The sequence below is a fragment of the Limanda limanda genome, chromosome 14, assembly GCF_963576545.1.
Source record: "Limanda limanda chromosome 14, fLimLim1.1, whole genome shotgun sequence".
NCBI classification, from domain to species: Eukaryota; Metazoa; Chordata; class Actinopteri; order Pleuronectiformes; family Pleuronectidae; genus Limanda; species Limanda limanda.
Window position 1 is genome coordinate 17,519,221 of NC_083649.1, and position 17,348 is coordinate 17,536,568.

Sequence of the window (17,348 nt, forward strand, 5' to 3'; positions counted from 1 at the left end):
TCGAAAAAAAATGAAAATATGGCACCAAATCCGCTTGTGAAAAAAAGCTTGAGATTACACATTAAAATATTTGTGATTACAACACTTGTTCTGCTTAATTGAAAAACAACAAAATCTTAATTCAACTCCAGTAATCACCTTAATCAGTGATCGCACTTTACAAAGCTAAAGTGGAAACACTGATGGCACACAGTTCTGAGAGTAAACAGTGTGCACCTTGCAGGCGAGGGGAGCACTGCAGTGCGTAACACCATATCGAAAGGAGTAAATCTAACTCATCTACAATGCACCATGTGTCTCACTCCGAGCAAAGCTCCCGGGCAACATCAGACTTCTGTAGTCAGAAGGGAGAGATATGAAGTAGAATAGTGACAACAAATACTCGAATGTGTCAAATACCAGTTTACATTGACAGTTTTACTACTGCAGGTTTTTTTTGTGTTTGACTTTGTGTATGTTTCTTTACTACTTTTTAAAAAGATGCTTGTTCGTCTGCCAAATGGCTTCACTCAAAGACTATGGACAATGAGAAATAACATTATCTTTCTCCCAGTAGCTCGGATTAGCCTAGCATTCATTTTTCTGTCTCAAAGTCAGAGATTGGCTTTTTTTCCCACAAACATGCGTATGCATGCACACGCTTAAGCTCTTGCATATGCACACATAACTAGAAACTGAGGGGATTATTTCTGACCTACAGCAAAGGCAAATAATGAAAAAAATGATAATTCGACCTCAGACATAGTTATTTTCATCTTAATTTGATTTCATTAAGTATTACTTAATTGCTCAGTTGTATCTGTTGGGTTCTTTGAAGGCACCTAGTGTCCCTAGGCAGAGCAGAACTCTCCAGCATGTCACATCAGGTGTAACCTTTGTTTCAGCAACACAGTTGCTTATTTTTTAGGAAAGTGATTCATCGTTCTTCAAGTGTCAAAGTCTCTACTTTGTAAATTGATGCTTCAACATGACCACACAGTCTGTCCGTCTGTGCTCCTGAATAATAATGCAGTGGTGAGTTTTGTGCCCTAATGAACTGGGGTCCTGGGCCATGGAAAAGCTCTTCTACAAAATTTAAAAGGTCCTCGAGCACCCAGGCTGAGAAGCCTCGGTCAGACGTAGGCTGACTCACTAGACTGGGTCCTGCCCAGGTTGGGGGTCTGGGACAGGTGTGAAACATCCTTCTTGCGCACTTCACAAATGGACTTTCTTCGAGCCTGCACCCCTCGCATGGCCGTCTTTATCTTCCGCCAGCCAAGGTGGTTGAGCTCAGCCAGGTTGAGCAGCACACAAACGCCACTCACGGCAAACATAAAGACCAGAAACACGGTCTTTTCTGTGGGACGAGACACGTAACACTCCACCTCCTTCACACATGGGTATCGATCACACTCAAACATCCCTGGTACGTTGAAGCCGTACAGGAAGTACTGGCCGGCCAGAAAGCCGATCTCCAGCATGTTGCGGAACACTACCTGGATGACGTAGAAGCGCGAGATGCCTTCCTGCCGTCGCACTTTAGAACTCTTTGTTTGAGGGAGTCCTCGGGGTCCATTAGGGATCTCCTTGACCTCACAGTCGTGATCCTCCTTACTGCTGTCGGGGTGCAGCAGGATGCCGTTGATGTTGCGAGAGTGAAGCTTGCGAGCGTGATGATCGTGATGGCGACCGTGGTGACCATGACCATGGTGATCCATATAGGGATGCAGGAGAGAATAGCTTCGGTCACGTGCCTTGGCGGACTGATGAACAGAATATGTGATGAAGCACAGGCTCGGTGTGCACACCAGGATGATCTGAAAGACCCAGTAGCGGATGTGCGAGATGGGGAAGGCCTTGTCGTAGCAGGCCTGGTTGCAGCCGGGCTGCATGGTGTTGCAGATGAACATGATTTGCTCATCCTCGTACACCTTCTCCCCCACGATGCCAACGATCAGGATCCGGAAAATCACCACCACTGTCAGCAGGATCCTGCAGAGAGATAGATAGAGAAGGAAAAGGGCAGCAAGGGGAGGTGGTGAAAGTGAGAAAGACAGAGTCAGTTAATATCAAGCAAATGCACAGAGGTCAGGGGAAATATCTGGGTCTGATTCTGACAATGTTATGATGGCTTTAGTTGTCCTGGTTCAGTATAATTAGTGATTAGATGTTGTTTTTCATGTTGGTTTGAGTGAAGACTTTTTAGATAGGCGACTAAAGGGATCAAATAGCATTACGTTCATTATATATCTGGAGCAAAAGTAAGAAACAGTTTTGTCCAAGTATATCTGTATGTTTATATTTATATTGGTGTGAGCATGCATGGCTGTGTGTGTGTGTTTTTTGTGTTCTCACTCAGCTGCCGTGACAAGCAACACCATAAGATGGTGGAGTTGCGCACCAGATAACATACACACATGAGCTCACTAATCACAAAAGACTCTAACTGGAGAGGTTGTCAGACCAAAGGTGGTATCACACTCATCGTCACTGCTGAGCTAAAATGGAACATTGCATTCATTGATATCAGCATGTGTGACTGCACACACACACACACAAACACACACACACACATGCTTAAAGAACGACTGCTATTCACTGATTCAAGGAACAGTGTGATAAAATCAATGGGTAGTGTTTTTCCTATGAGATTCATCCCTGCCCTTTTGTTTTATCTTATCATAAATCTCCTCACTTTTGCAAAGCTATTGAATATACGTTGAACTGCTGCACGAAAAAAACCTTATGTCATTGTGTGGACAACAATTACTGGTGGCATCCTCTTAGAGTGGGGCGACTTCCCGTTGAGCATCATCGCTGCGGTAATAGAATGCAGGAGCCACTGGATCTGGAGAGCAGTGCAGCTGTTAGGCTTCTGAGAGACTGGTGCGCTATAGTGTTATCTTCTGGTGTCGATCCATTGTGAGGCACTGCGGAGGAAGACTGAGGCTTTACTGCACTGTCAGCTCTTTCTAATGAGCAACGAAAGCCTTTACATCATCGGGCTCCCCGGTATTTATGTCACAATGCAGTGGCTGTGAACGCTCCCTGCACGGAGGAGCCGATTACGTAGGACACACTTGTTTAAGGCCACCCAAGGCAACTTAAGGCACATAGATAGATGAGACCTGCAGCCCTGGGTGGATTAGAACAACTGGGTAAAATGGATGCTAGCCTTTAAGTCGGGTGAAGTTGGTGATATGATTCCTCTGCATTTTAAATAAGTGCATGAAAGATTGGTCTTTCTACCATTGATTTATCCACATGTCAAATGAGACTCCATAGCGCCTCTTTTAATGAGGACTCAAGAATGCCCACCCCTCCCATTTGTGGCCAGTAACTACAGCCACGAGCAAATTAGTGAAAGGTGAGTTTCTGAAAACAAGTGACATGAGCGAAAAGAGGTGGAGACACAGATGTTTGGAGGAAGAAATGAAGAGGAACATCTCAAAAGTTTTCTACTCCTTTGAGATTGTCAATCCGTGAGAGCCAAGTGGAAGACCGGTGAAGAGTAAGAGCACAGCAACCTGAGTTAGTGTGAAACAGACTTAAAATAGAGCAGCGCAACGCTGCAGGACTGTTTCTGCTCCACCTGCGAGTGTGCTTTTGTGTGACAAAGACAGACACAAGGACACAGAGGCAAAAGGGAAGAATCAGCCATGTGTGTGACTTGTTCAAAATGGCACACGTGTCCGGCCGTCTGTGCTCGGAGCAGCTGTTAGTAGATATGCTACACTGACTTTTATGGTTTGGAAAATCCGCAGAATAAAGCTTGTCTGCACCTTTGGTCCTCCGGAAGCCAAATGCAGGTTGTGTATGTTATTTGGTTGCTCAGACACTCTGATCCTTTGCTGTGAGCCAGATGTATCTGCCTGTATTGGTCATTTCACAGCAGTGGGTTTGACCTGAGGCCTGGTATTGATGGTTCTCTGCATCACAAGGAGTCATCTGAGGCATCCTGCTGCACTGGGATAGAAATCTGCAGTCGACGCTGCACGTTTTTATGCAAATATTTGTTTAAATAACATAGAGAATATGAAATTGGCTCATTTTCAGTGTCTATGATAGTCTGCAGCACTGCTGATGTTAAGCACTGTAAAGATAAAATGAGGCATACAGCATATCCGTGTTCGCTTTCTGCTGAGATTCATTTCATGCCAGGGATAATTACTACATCGTAACAGCATTAGCTAAATGTCACTAAGTCTGCGTGCTACCCACATGTCTGCATAGTGGCACAGGCTCAGAGATCGAGGAGCCTTTCTTTTTTTTTCTTTTTTACGTGTTTGCTGATGCTAAATATATACATCAAATATTTTTCAATTATCCAAACCTAACAGATGGTGAATTATATTATTGATAGTATTCATGGGAGCTCTACAAAATAAAAATAGATACAGCTAAATTGGAAATATATTGTTTATGTTGTGTGCGAAGCTGTGACTTTCTCATTACATAGTAAACACTGCTATCCCTTATCCCCACACATACTATTCATATAATATTCATGAGGCTGACTAGATCCGAGGATGCTGTTTTCTTCAAGGTAATTTATTTTTATTTTTGCCAAGTCAATGTTGTCCTTTCTGTATTTGTTAACCACATGTTATACTGTCCCTTCAATATTGCTTTTTTGGCATAAACTCAGCCAAGGAACCACCCTAAAAAATACAAAAAATAAACAATATGACAGTTACTTATATAAAACATTATTATAGAATAGATGGAGATTGTAAAGAATATAGTGTCACTGTTCATGCAGAGAAATTGACTTTTACAATTTTTTTTATAGAAAATCTGTAATCCAGTTTATTAATAATTAAATGTAAGATGATTCTATTCTACCTAATTTGTTCTTTTTTTATCAGATATGCTTTTATATTAATGTTGTTAAGAAAATGTTTTAACTTTAAAGTTTTAAAGATGTCCTTCTTGAAAATGGTTTATGGTGTAAGGGCATTAGTGAGATTAAGTGTGAAAAGCTCACATTATCACTTTAGTTGGTCTTCTCAGCTTGTTTCCACATGATATATGAATTAAATTATGTTATTTTCACTGAAGTGTGTGTATTCACCATTAAATAGACATAAGTATTATCAGCTAATAGTTGTGCTGTTTAATTACAAGACAACGAGTGTAAGGTGTAAAAATGTGATTGTGGATGTATCATAATTAATCAGATTATGCCGTTTTGAATGTGTGCGAAAGGTTATGACAGCCTGTGTGGGACCAACATTTTTCAGGCAGCAAGATCAAGTAAAAAAAGTAATGAAAATGTACACCGGCCTTGCAACGAGCTGCTTTATGTGATGTCTTTACAACGCACCTTTGATCACCTAAAAGCACAAACCTAGTAAAAGTGTCCTAGTCGTGTGTTCATTTTCTAAATGCATGAGTTGGACTGGTTGGATTGGATGCAGAAAAAAAGGCTGTGAGGATAACGTGGACCACGATGGATAAACCTTTTTGCTCACTGGACTTTTCTATTTGACGTAGTGCAGTTATCACTCTTTGATTGTTGGGGTGGTTTGGATCTTTAGAAATTTCCAAGACATTGCAAATATTGAGTGTAGTGCTGTGTGCGTTTGCAGGCTGGCGTGTGTGTGTGTGTGTGTGTGTGTGTGTGTGTGTGTGTGTGTGTGTGTGTGTGTGTGTGTGTGTGTGTGTGCCTGTGTGTGCGTGTGTGTGTGTATTTGTGCGTGCATGTGTATTTGTGCACCTCACTGCTGGACAACAGGATAATCAGCACAGGGCAGATTGCTGCATTAGCAGAAAGCATGTGGACGAAGGTTATCTGCAAACATCAGTGTTTTAAGCACTGCGGAGTAACGAGCCAATTCTGTGCGTTAGAGTGGATTCGGGTGAGACAGCTCCAGGGCCTGAACCTGCAGAATATTCAATAACTCACATAAATGATGAAAAGGATTTTGCACAATTTTTAGCATATCAATCCTGAGGGGCTGAATATGAAAAGAGGACCACTTGCTGAGTTAATTCAAAAAAGGACAACATGAAGAGAATGCACACTCCACCAGACACCATGAGCTGCCTGCTTCCTGTAGGAAATCCTCTCAGTTCAGACACATGTAGCTATTATTAAGAATTTCTAAATCTCAAACACATGTTAGACCCTTTCCTTATTTTCATTTTCCTCTGTTGCATCGCCGACAGCTGGCATTTCCACACAGTGCAAAGACCAACAGCAGCTCACAGCTAACAAGAAGACAGAGTAAAGATTAAGGACACAATGCTTCACTGCTGCAGAACTCTGCAGACTGATCTGTAGGCAGCTGACTGACCTGTAAGAGTGTGTGTGCAGTGGAACGGTAACTGCTCTTCAGCTGGTGTATCGGCTGGACATGCAGGCTCCCTCTTTCCCACAGGCTTTTACACACACACATAAACACACACAAACACACACACACACTCACTCATACCTTCATTCATACAGCAGCTGCTGTCACCAGCCTCCAGGGACAAAAATGACCCGGAGCACAGCAGCAGATGCAATGGGAAACACGCACACTTTCCTCTCACACGCGTACACGCACACACACATTCTAAATAAAAAATCATTCTTTACTGTATCTGTGTCAATATTAACAAACACAAAAATACACATATCTCTGCACACGTAGGTACATAGAACGTCCTCTAAAAGACAAGTGAGTTCAGTGTAATCTGTGCAGAGACCTTCCCGCAAAAATATTCCACCCGCCCATCCAGTCTTTATACTAAGCTCCACTGATTGCTGATGGCAGCTCATAAGGAATAAAGACCTCAGCAGGCAGAGAAATTAGGCAGCTTAACTGTCAGGGCGCAGAAATGTCTCTCTCTCTCCCCTCATCTACTTTTTGTCTCTCAAACTGTTTTAATACGTTTATGTCTTGCCCACGTATCAAGCAGGCACGCATGATCGCCTGAGGCGGCACGAAGAGTCTGTGTGACGAACAGACTAATTTAAGCCAAATTTGTGTGACTTCCGAAGCAGTGGTTCACTTATTTCTGGCTTCCTCTTCAAATACTTATCCGCAATATTTTACTGAGAGTGTTTAAAGAATTTTGATAGTCAGTCTTAGCCCCACATACCTGAAACGACCACAGAGCTCAGGATCATCACATTTCTCAACTCTTTCTCTGTGTTTATGTGCTCATGTGCTTCTGTATATTTTCTTCGAATGGTTTTCTTTCATGCCATTAACCTGCCAGGGACAAGAGAGAAAAGCTAGCCTGTGTGGCTAAATCTATTACATTGACATGACGGGCCTTAGTGATTTTGTTAATTGATTTATATAGTCCCTTTAAAAAAAAATTGCTTAAGTAAAAGTAAAAGTACCATATTAACTTTTCTACATGTGTTAAAGCAAATGGAGTAAATGAAATCGGCAACTACTACATTTACAGCATCATTATGGATTGGTCTCCGCAGTGGTGTATTACTGCTGCAGCGCTTTTCTGTTGTTGAAGGAGGTGGGGCTCTTTAGTTTCTGATTGGATCAGTGGACCAAGCTCTTGTTATTGATAACTCAAAAATGTAAAAAAACAACTAAATGTGAACATGTTAAGTGGAGTAGAAAGTACAGATATTTGCTGACCTATGAGTAAAGATGAAAAGTACCTGAAAATAAATCTACTCAAGTAAAGTACAGATACGTGAAGAATGTACTTGAGTACAGTAAAAAAGTAAATGCACAGGAATTGTCTCACTCCTTCACTCAACAACTGTGAAATAAATGGCTTTGCCCTTACTCTACCTAATCTTGAACGGATATCTACAAGATCTGAGTTATGATAATACATCAAAATTTAAATATCAAATGGCCCATGCTGAGATCCTCAGATGCAAAAGTTTCTTCGACTGTTACTTATATAAGTTACGTAAAACTTCTGGGAAACAAAAGGATAACACAACAACAACTGTGCAAAGCTGGAGGATATTGTGTCTCAAGAAACTCTGCACACAACTTTTCCATTAAGTCATTGCACAGCTCAACCATGCGTGGGGATGATGATGCAGTGTATACCAGATGCAGCCTGCCTCCATCCCATTTGTCTTCATGCCATCTAAAATTAGCCTTTCAACTCAAATCGCCTTTCATCTCTGTTTGAGCTAACAGGGGAAACATTATGCAGAAGGATTTCTATCTGAAATAACTTGAAAGTTAACAAACATTAAAATGAATGGTATCAGCATTTCCCAAATAACCCAATGTTTGTGCTGATTTGGTCAATACGTGTTTTCAGAATATTCCATAAATCGCATTGCGGCTACTCAGTATTTAGAGCGATGTCATGTCAACACATTTTCCTGGGAAATAGACAAATAAAAGCAGGAGAGCGGTTTGAGTTCAGCACAAAACACAAAGTATTGGACCAACTTTTTCAGCAGAAAGGCAGACTGTCATTAATAATCATCTTTGGATGCTAGATATGACTCCCGGGGAAAATTAGTGATGCAGATTAGATAGGGCTGATTCTCACTTGAATCATTTTCGGTCACTGCGCCTAATGTTTTAGTGATCACCTTGTTACTCTGCATGCACCAGCAGTTCACTGAGACTGAACTTACATTTCAAATAGTTTTTTAACTTTGAACTATTTTCATTCTTCAGGTTTTTTAATGATATGCTGCAAACACTCAGTCCTCTTGGGCAGATTTTAAGGTTTCTAAACTGACAAAACATTACCCAGAAGCACACAGGACTGAGCTGACTGCACCTACTCGGTTGTAATGGTCACTCACTCGGCTCAGCAGGCATTGGCCCACTTGGCCAGCTTGTGAGAACAGAGTCAGTTATGGAGGCTTGAAGTGTGCAGAAATAAATCTGACCTGACATGAACAATGAAATGTTCATAGTTTTACTTCTGACTGATGCTGGTTCTGTTAGTACCGTTCATTTCAAAATCATTTTGATTCCGATTCCACTATGAATACAAAAATTTGAGGAAGTATTGCTACAGAGTTAACCATGGTAACTACAATGTAACGTTTCACAGTTTTCAGTTCACTGCTGAAAAGAACCAGTTATCAGCCGTCAGTTTTCCTAGTTTTTTGTTTTTCATTGAAGTGCTGTGCAGCATCTCTAACCTTCAGTTTTGGGGGATTTTAAGTCACTGTTAATAATGGAAGAAACATGAAACTAGTTTGTTTAAGTATGTGAGAAGGTCACTTAGTTGTAACCTCTACCTGAGGTGAGGCAGCACTTGTTACTCGTGTCACTTTGAAGGAATGGATTTTTGGCCACAAAGGATCAAGCTGTATTCAACAGTGACATGGACGTATAAGCAAACAGCTGCTAATTTGCACATTCAATCTCTCTGTTAGCTTTGGTTTTGAATTAACTATTCAGCAGCTACATGTGTTCACCAGCTAGTTGCTCAGCTAATTTGTTGGATGTTAGGAACTAGTAGAGATGATGCACAGCTCAGCCGCCGGCAAGTATGCACAAAGTGGACGAGAGCAGTAAGAGTTAATTCAGATATTTTAAAAATGTCTTAAAGACAGTGAAATCACCATAGATCTTAAGGGAAGGTTTTCTCAGATCTTGTCACTGAGAGTGAATAAATAAGAATAGCTATATGATACCTGCCATTATATTTACTTTCCAAATCAAGCATTTTGTTTCTCTTGATGAAATAAATGCGTATTATATAATTAATACATTTGACTGTCTAATTACCATTTTGTTGTTCATTGGACCACATTAATAAAATGCCTATAATGATAAACCCATAGACTTTCCAGAATATTGATTATAATTGATGTATAGGGATAATATGTCAATGGTTATAGGATATATCTTTACATAACTTTAAAATATATGTTTAAAATCTAAATACAAGCGTCCAGGTCAGTATAAAAAAAGAATCCTATTCTTAATGTATTTCAACACATGTGGAAAATCATTGGAACTCAATTACGTTCATATCAGGCAAAAGAGGAATATTATACGTTTAGGAAAGAGTATACACACACCATTGATGTGTTGCTGAGATGAATAATAGCCTGTGCTGAATGAAAGCTGAGGTCAGCTTTACTGGCAAAATCCCCTGTCAGACATTATAATCAATAGCATTCAACATCGGGGATTGCTGCACAAATAAACTAATGACAAGTCTGGATGCGCGGAAAAATGGTTTAATTTGAAAGACAGTGTGGCGGGATGATGGATTACTAATCCTGCCAAATGCTGACATATAGCCTTGTGTGTTTGGCTTTGCAACACAATCTCCCCGCACAGTATAGATTTTATCCAGGGAGATGACTATTAATGATACATGAAACACTGTATATATTCCAGTTTATTATTCCACAGAATGACGCCTTCAATCAAAGCAGAGCTTCTACATCTCAGATTATTTTGGGAGAAGTAGGGTGCCCTTCTCGAAGTAGGGTATCTTCTTCTTGTGGATATCCTGACCTATATAGGAAAAGTGCATGGAGAGAGAGAACTCAAATATGTCCATGAAAACCACAGGAGCGAACAACCTCAGGCCAAAGGAGCAGATTGTTGCTTTTAGAGCTCACAAACAGGGACGTTGACGTTTTGGGCTTTGTCAAACCTTTCAAGCCTTTTAATTCATGTATTTTTCATTCCATATAAACAAGGAGGTAAAGGACAACCTAACTATTGTATGTATCACTTTGTCCATTACATTAAAAGGCTGGTCAAACCTTCATACATTTTTGATGAATGGCTTGAAATCCATCCCGACCTGCAACATGGGCCACATAAGACTTATTAAGCTTTTATGATGTATTTATTACACTCAAGTGGAGAGTGATAGGTGTTGAATAATGTATAGTTTAACTTTATCATGTAGAAAACATACATTATTGCTATCATTCTACACAAATAAAATAACAACCAATTTAGAATCTACTTTGAATCAAATTTTCTATGATATATGCAAAAATATAATGCGAAATACTGGTGCCTCTTTAAGACACCAAACCTGCACTGCAGCTGTTGCATATAGATGCTGAGTATTGCATGTAATTTGCATTCTGTAATTTCGGAATATCATCATCCTCACCTTTAACAAAAGTAAGAAAATTTCATTCAGAGGAATGTTAAGGAGCTCTGACACAGATTCTCCTCTAAACCTCTGCAGAGGTAAAACTCTCTTCCATCCTCTGTCTCCTACTTTTACCCTCAGCTCCTTTTTTGTTCTGCGTCTACATGTTACATCCTCCCCTCTCATCCGGCAACCTTTTTTCTATTTTATTTTTTCCATAGATCACTCTGGCCTCCATTATCTCTGCCTCTTTTTTCACTCTCCTTGTCTTTGGCACTGACCTCACTACGGCATTGCAGTGTAGGGGAAGATGCATCAACATCTTTCTCTCTTCCTTCCTACCTGCAAGGTGAATGCCTCAAACCCAAAGGGCTCCTTCTGTCTCGCTAGAACACCATTCTTTTAGGAGTCACACAAGCGCAAACACACACACCTGTGTTCGGCAAAATATCTAAGCACCACACGTGTTTTAAAGAGGTTTGTATGTGTATTCTTATGAAATACTTTGAACTGCATTATGCTCTAAATGTGAATCACAGTTATGTTTAAATGCCAACACAAAACAAGATTTTTGTTACATTTTTACATTTAGGATAATGTGCAAAGTTATATCAACATGTATGTAATCAAAATAAAAAATAACCCTATTGAAAGGAAACACAGACAGATGACCTGAGATCCTAAAGAGAAGCCTCATTCAGTGGTTGCAGTGTTGTGTGGACAAATCTCTGCTGTTGGTAGATTGGCAGAGTATACAAGCAGTTGTTTGTGCAACTGGAACAAACAAGACTTATTTGGACAAGAATATTGCGGAGGTGTTCAAACTGCTCTGATACAGAGGATTAACAAAGAGGACAGAATAACTAACACAACCTTTTTAGGTGTGGATACGATTTGAACATGAATATATTGCATAATGCCACACCAGACCAACCAGCAAATGACAATATATTTATGAATGAGTATTTAACAATGGTAAGTTTACATGAGTTATTGTGTGTCCAAAACTCTGAGATATATAACACAATGGCAAACATTTATCAAGGCTTCTGGTGTTGTCTTTGACACAAATATAGCTGCATGTCGTCAGCAAATCAACTGAAAACAGTTTATTTGTGTTGGTAACAAAAATCAGGTGTGTGAAACTTTATAGAAAATAAAAAGCTCGATATCAAAAGTTGGCCAACTGAGAGAGATATTTGCTTCAATAAGAGTACCCCCCAAAAAAACGATTTACACATTTTTAATAGAAACACCATTGTAAAGCTGTATTTTTTATGGTGTGTACTACATTTTTTATCTGGTTCTGTCATCAACTGCCGGCAGGATACATCTGCCCACCCAAGAGCAGTAACTCAGTTAATTTACCTTATTAGCAAACAGAGTAAGAAAGGTCGAGACATTCAACAGGCTGCCGGGTATATAATGCTGAACACCCCAGGATCGTTCAGACTGTGAATATACAGTGAGTTTTGTTTGGGCTGGAGAATGAGGTTATTAATGTAGACTTTACAATGATTCCTTTTGGTGTGTAATAGAGGATTGTATTCATTGGTTATCCATGCACACAAACTGTACATCGGTTAGAAGTCAGGCTCATGGAAATCACAAAACATTCATCGTTGAATGAGTCATATTATGCAAGCCACCTGTGGTTAGTCAGAGGCACAGAAGCAACTCTCAAGTCTGTCTCTTTCAAAGACCACAATTAAGCTAACCTATGCCACTGCGTATAGTTCGTCCCTTTCTATTTTTACCACCGTTCTGTATTCCTACGCTAATTATCTGTCCTATGCAAGAGGCATAGGTTAGCTTAAAACCTACAATTAAGAAGAAGCTTAATTGTAGCCTGGATCAGACAGTCTAGACGTCCAACATTGCTATCTGACAGTGTCTCGTTGGGGAGGAACATCCTCGCGTTGCAAGAGGGAGGGTTGGCACTCAAACAGAAGACTGACATGCAACCATATTCCAAAGTTTGGATGCAGGGGAGACTCGTCAGCCATAGGGAGATATCAATGTTCTGTTCTTTGGAACTCCATCCTTGGAACCGCAAGCGCACACATGCAAACTCTTCAAAGAGACACTACACAAAGGCTGAACATCCTATTTGTGGTGCCATCTAGCAGTCGCTGCATGCTGCGGCCACACCCTGTGAAGTGCAGGACTTCACAATGCACAACAGTGCAATACTACATACAGTTGGTTGTGTCCACACCTGACTACACCCAACGACACAGTTGGGTGTGGTCAGTAGTGCAACAGACTTGAACCTTTCAACCCATAGAGGTCAGTGCAACAATTTTGACTCCATACGTGATTTAGTGTGGAGTTGCTCATAAACAATCTCGGAGGCACCTTTACAGCACAAAACAGTGCCAGTGGTGAACAATTCTCCAACTTGTTGGTACATCCAAAAGCATCGTTCTGATCATTTAAATATTAAGAGTCACTGATTTCCTGACCATGCAGACACATGCTTTGGATTAGGAGTCAAGTCTTTATCTTGAGTAGTTTTGTGTTATTGAGATTGACTAAGAATGTCTGACATTTAATATCAAAGAATGCCTGTCTACAGGTAAAAAGGCCAAGGTCCAGACCACCACTTAATTTTAATTAATACACCCTAACCCAAGGTCTCTGTGTCCAACAAGAATTCTCCAGTACATTTTTTTTTAATCCTGCAAACGGGCTAACTATAAGAGACAAAATCAATATCAGTTTGGCGAGGATGAAAAAAACTCTAGGGACCTACAGCCTAAAATTTTCAAAACACACACAAAATACTGTCCAAAGTGACTCAAAAGACGATGCTTCTTGGTTCGCATGGCATGGACAAGCAGAGTGGGAGAGAACCTCATTGGAAAGCAGCTAATGTTACAGCTAATACCCTAGGGTAAACTACAGAGCCTTGTAGGACAAACACAGTCTGAGGGAAGCCAAAACACACAGGGATCATTTACAGAGCATTGCACTGCTTTCGTCACAGCAGCACATAGCTGTGGGCGTCATAGAATCTACCTCTTCATGATCAAATGCTTTTACCACTATCGTTTAACTGTCTGATTCTGTCATTTTGGAAGGTGGGTACTTTATCAAGTATACTCTATCATATGATGACTAAAAGTTAGTGAATAAATTTACCAAGATAAGCAAACTCTCCTTTTACTAAATGTATTTGAGGTATTCAGGGAACCCTTTATAATGTTCAGCCAGTGAAGTGCATGATCAACAAATAGCTCAAATTAAGCATGTTAAGAGGAAGCCATTACATCATCAGAGTACTCATTGTGACTTTTTGTAGCAGACAAATTGAGAGATGCCTCTGTGCCTCTGTAAAAACGGTAGGTGGCTAACAGTCAATGAATCACCCAAAGGTTGTTTTTCACCATTTTTCCAGGGTTTCACCGATTCAGCTGCCAGGGCTGGATTTTAAAGCTGCGTTAAGTAATTGTTGACCACTAGGGGGCGGAAAGACTCCAGAACATGTTCACAACAGTTAGCAGTTAGCTTATGAAGTTGTTATGGCTAACATGTTAGCAAACAGTTGCCTACTTACATATCCAGCAGAAACAGAGCAACACGGACATCCTTTCGGTCTCCTTTTCCTGGCCACCTGTTGGATGTAATCCCAATATTCACTGGCATTTAGCCCCTGTTGGTCTCCCAGCTCATGAGAAAAAAACGTGAGTATGTTTTTGGCGTGCTACATGTCCAGCTTGCTTCACGTCTTCGGCCCTTTGGCATTTTAGGTCGTTGGTGTACAGTTAGCTTTCAGCTTTTCTGCTCGGAGGCAGCTATATTTATGTACAACACAGTTTTGTTTTTGTCGCTCCAGTAACACCAAACAAACATGGCCGAAAGCTGCCGTTGGCTTCAAAGTGTGAGGTTGATTCTCGGCGTTAGCAGCAACATTCCCAACCCAGGAGCCGGAGGGAGTTGTTAAACTAAATGGTTGAAGATATGCCTCAATGCATCTTTAATTCAAGTCTACATGCTCCATTATATGTAGGCTTTCATTCCACTAGACTAGACCAGGTGATTTCATTGGTTAACCCACTTTATTCAACCATCCAGGAAGAACTCACTGAAATGACTTGGTGTAGTGAAGGAATATCTCCATCTGGCAAAGTTTCCGATTCCTGACGTACGTTTTTGGTCTAAAGTGGATCACATCATCTCTGTCGCTCTGGTGCAGTTACAACATTATGGATTTTGAGGCATATGAAGGAACGCATGAGCCAATTTCACACACACATACACACTCACACTCACATAAAGCCGCTATAGCGAGGTTAGACCATGCCCTTGTTGTGGTCTGCACTAATGAGCACAGTAGCGCAGTCAAATTCGTGGCCTCGTTTTTTTTCTCTGAAATTCAATTTTCAATTAACAAATCTATACATCCAGGCTTCACAGGCTAAAAGAACGTTGACTCTTCACTTTTGCAAATGAGCATCGCAGCGTGACAAGTTGATTGTGCTTAATGGGTGAAAAATTCCACTTTTGAATTGAATTAATCAAACAGAGATGATGTGGAGCACAGTTTTTGCACAGATTTTACAGCGTGTCTCTCCATGGCATGTCTCTACTGCTAATCAAACTAAAAGCTCATCTGTTCAACCCTCCACCACAAACCACTGACACAAAAAAAGAGAAATTATTTATGATTAATTATGATTAAAGTAAGTGTCTGCTGATGAGGACAAACTTTTATTTAAAAATGTTCTCTCTTAAGCTCACACAGTTCAGATCCATCTACTCCCCTTTGATTCTACCTTCCACACCTGCTTGTTCACCATCCTTTCATCCTCTGCACCTCTGCTCTCCCCTCACTTCCACTCCCCTCTGCTCCTTCTGTCCTATTCGTCTGTGGCCAACGGTATCAAGCAGAATCCGTCAATAGCAAGGCTAGAGTATCAACACAGGAACCTCTGTGAATGAACCGTAAAGCCTGGTGAAGCCTGCTATTGATCATGTGCAATTAGTTCATCCCTTAAATTAGAGCAGGTATTAAGAATAAGGATGAGGAGAGCAGGGATGATGAGAGGATGTGGGGGAGGCAGGGATCACCGTGGGGGACTGGAGAACAGAGGAGAGCACTGGAACAAGCCTGAGGTGGGTGGTTTTCTGTAGGGATGCCAACTGGTACATACAGAATTACATGTATATGTGTATGCAGGGAAAAAAAACACTGAGCTCATCATTATAAAAAGAAAAACAGACAGAAAATTGTTAAAATAAAACCTTTACACACAACATCCATCAGTGTCTTACCTTCCAATCATGGTGGAGTGCTGCTGGACAGCCGCCTCCAGCAGCCTCTCCAAAATCGTCCATTCTCCCATGGTGATGGAAAAGTGGCAGAGCTGTCAGAGGAAACAGCACCTGGGGACCAGACCCTTCTCTCTCTCTCTCCCACAGACTCTTCTTCTTCTTCTTCTTCTTCTCAGGACCGGCCCGAGCTCTTGTGGAACTGCCAACCAGCGGTGGTACCCACAACCCCCTCTGTCACACACCAGCTCCCTTTTGACCTCTGCAAGCGGACCTGGCCCCACGTCAGTGCTTCTTGGACTCGGCGTGTGTGTGACTGAGTGTCTTCTCCTGGGCCCGTCCCGTTGTGCTCCTCTTCCTTGGCGGAGGAGAGGTGCTGAGCTGATTGCCTCCCCCTCCTCTCTCCCTCAGTCTCTCCCCCTCCCCTATGCAGTGATGCTTGTCCTCTCCCTGCCGCACCAGTCTGTTCTGCGCTACAGCATATGCTATAGCTCACCATATGACAGCCATGATCACCTTCTCTGTTCCGCTCGCCTCTCTTCGTGCCCTCGCTCTTCTCTCCTCTTCCTCCGTCCGTCCCTGCCTTCGTCCTCCACCCTACCCCCAGGGCACTCCTTGTGCTTCAGCTGCACTCCCTGCCATCAGTGCTGCTCTGCACTTGTCCTTGCATTGTGTAGGATCTTTGCCTTTGCTGCACCCTTGCTACTCTAACCTAAACACACACACACACACACACACATACACACTGCATATATAGCTGATCCTCCTTGGCTCACCTCAGTAAACAGCACCGACAAGACACACACTTGCACTCGATGACAGCTCTGAATCCCACTCTCCCCCTTCCTACTGAGGACTGCAGATGCACACCAGCACACAAAGCTCCTGCCTGCTGAATGTCATTTTACGACTGAAGGAATGGTTGCTCCCACAGCTCCGAGCACTTCAAGAACCCATAAAAAACCTGCATACACACACTCAGAGCCGCACAGACACACACACGCTATACCACCCAGTCCCTCAGTAATAAATCAGCTGCCGAGCTGCATCCAGTGATGCTGAACCCAGGCGGTGTG

At 41.6% G+C, this 17,348-nt stretch overlaps 1 protein-coding gene across 1 annotated transcript; it reads right to left on the bottom strand.

The window, feature by feature from the left end:
- Positions 1–1,112: 1,112 nt before the first annotated feature.
- Positions 1,113–16,346, bottom strand: LOC133019153 (gap junction delta-2 protein-like). The gene is made up of 2 exons (XM_061085529.1): positions 16,276–16,346; positions 1,113–1,971 (listed from the first exon to the last, which is right to left on the bottom strand). Exons 1-2 carry the CDS (start codon positions 16,344–16,346, stop codon positions 1,113–1,115), a joined length of 930 nt encoding a protein of 309 aa, XP_060941512.1.
- Positions 16,347–17,348: the final 1,002 nt, after the last annotated feature.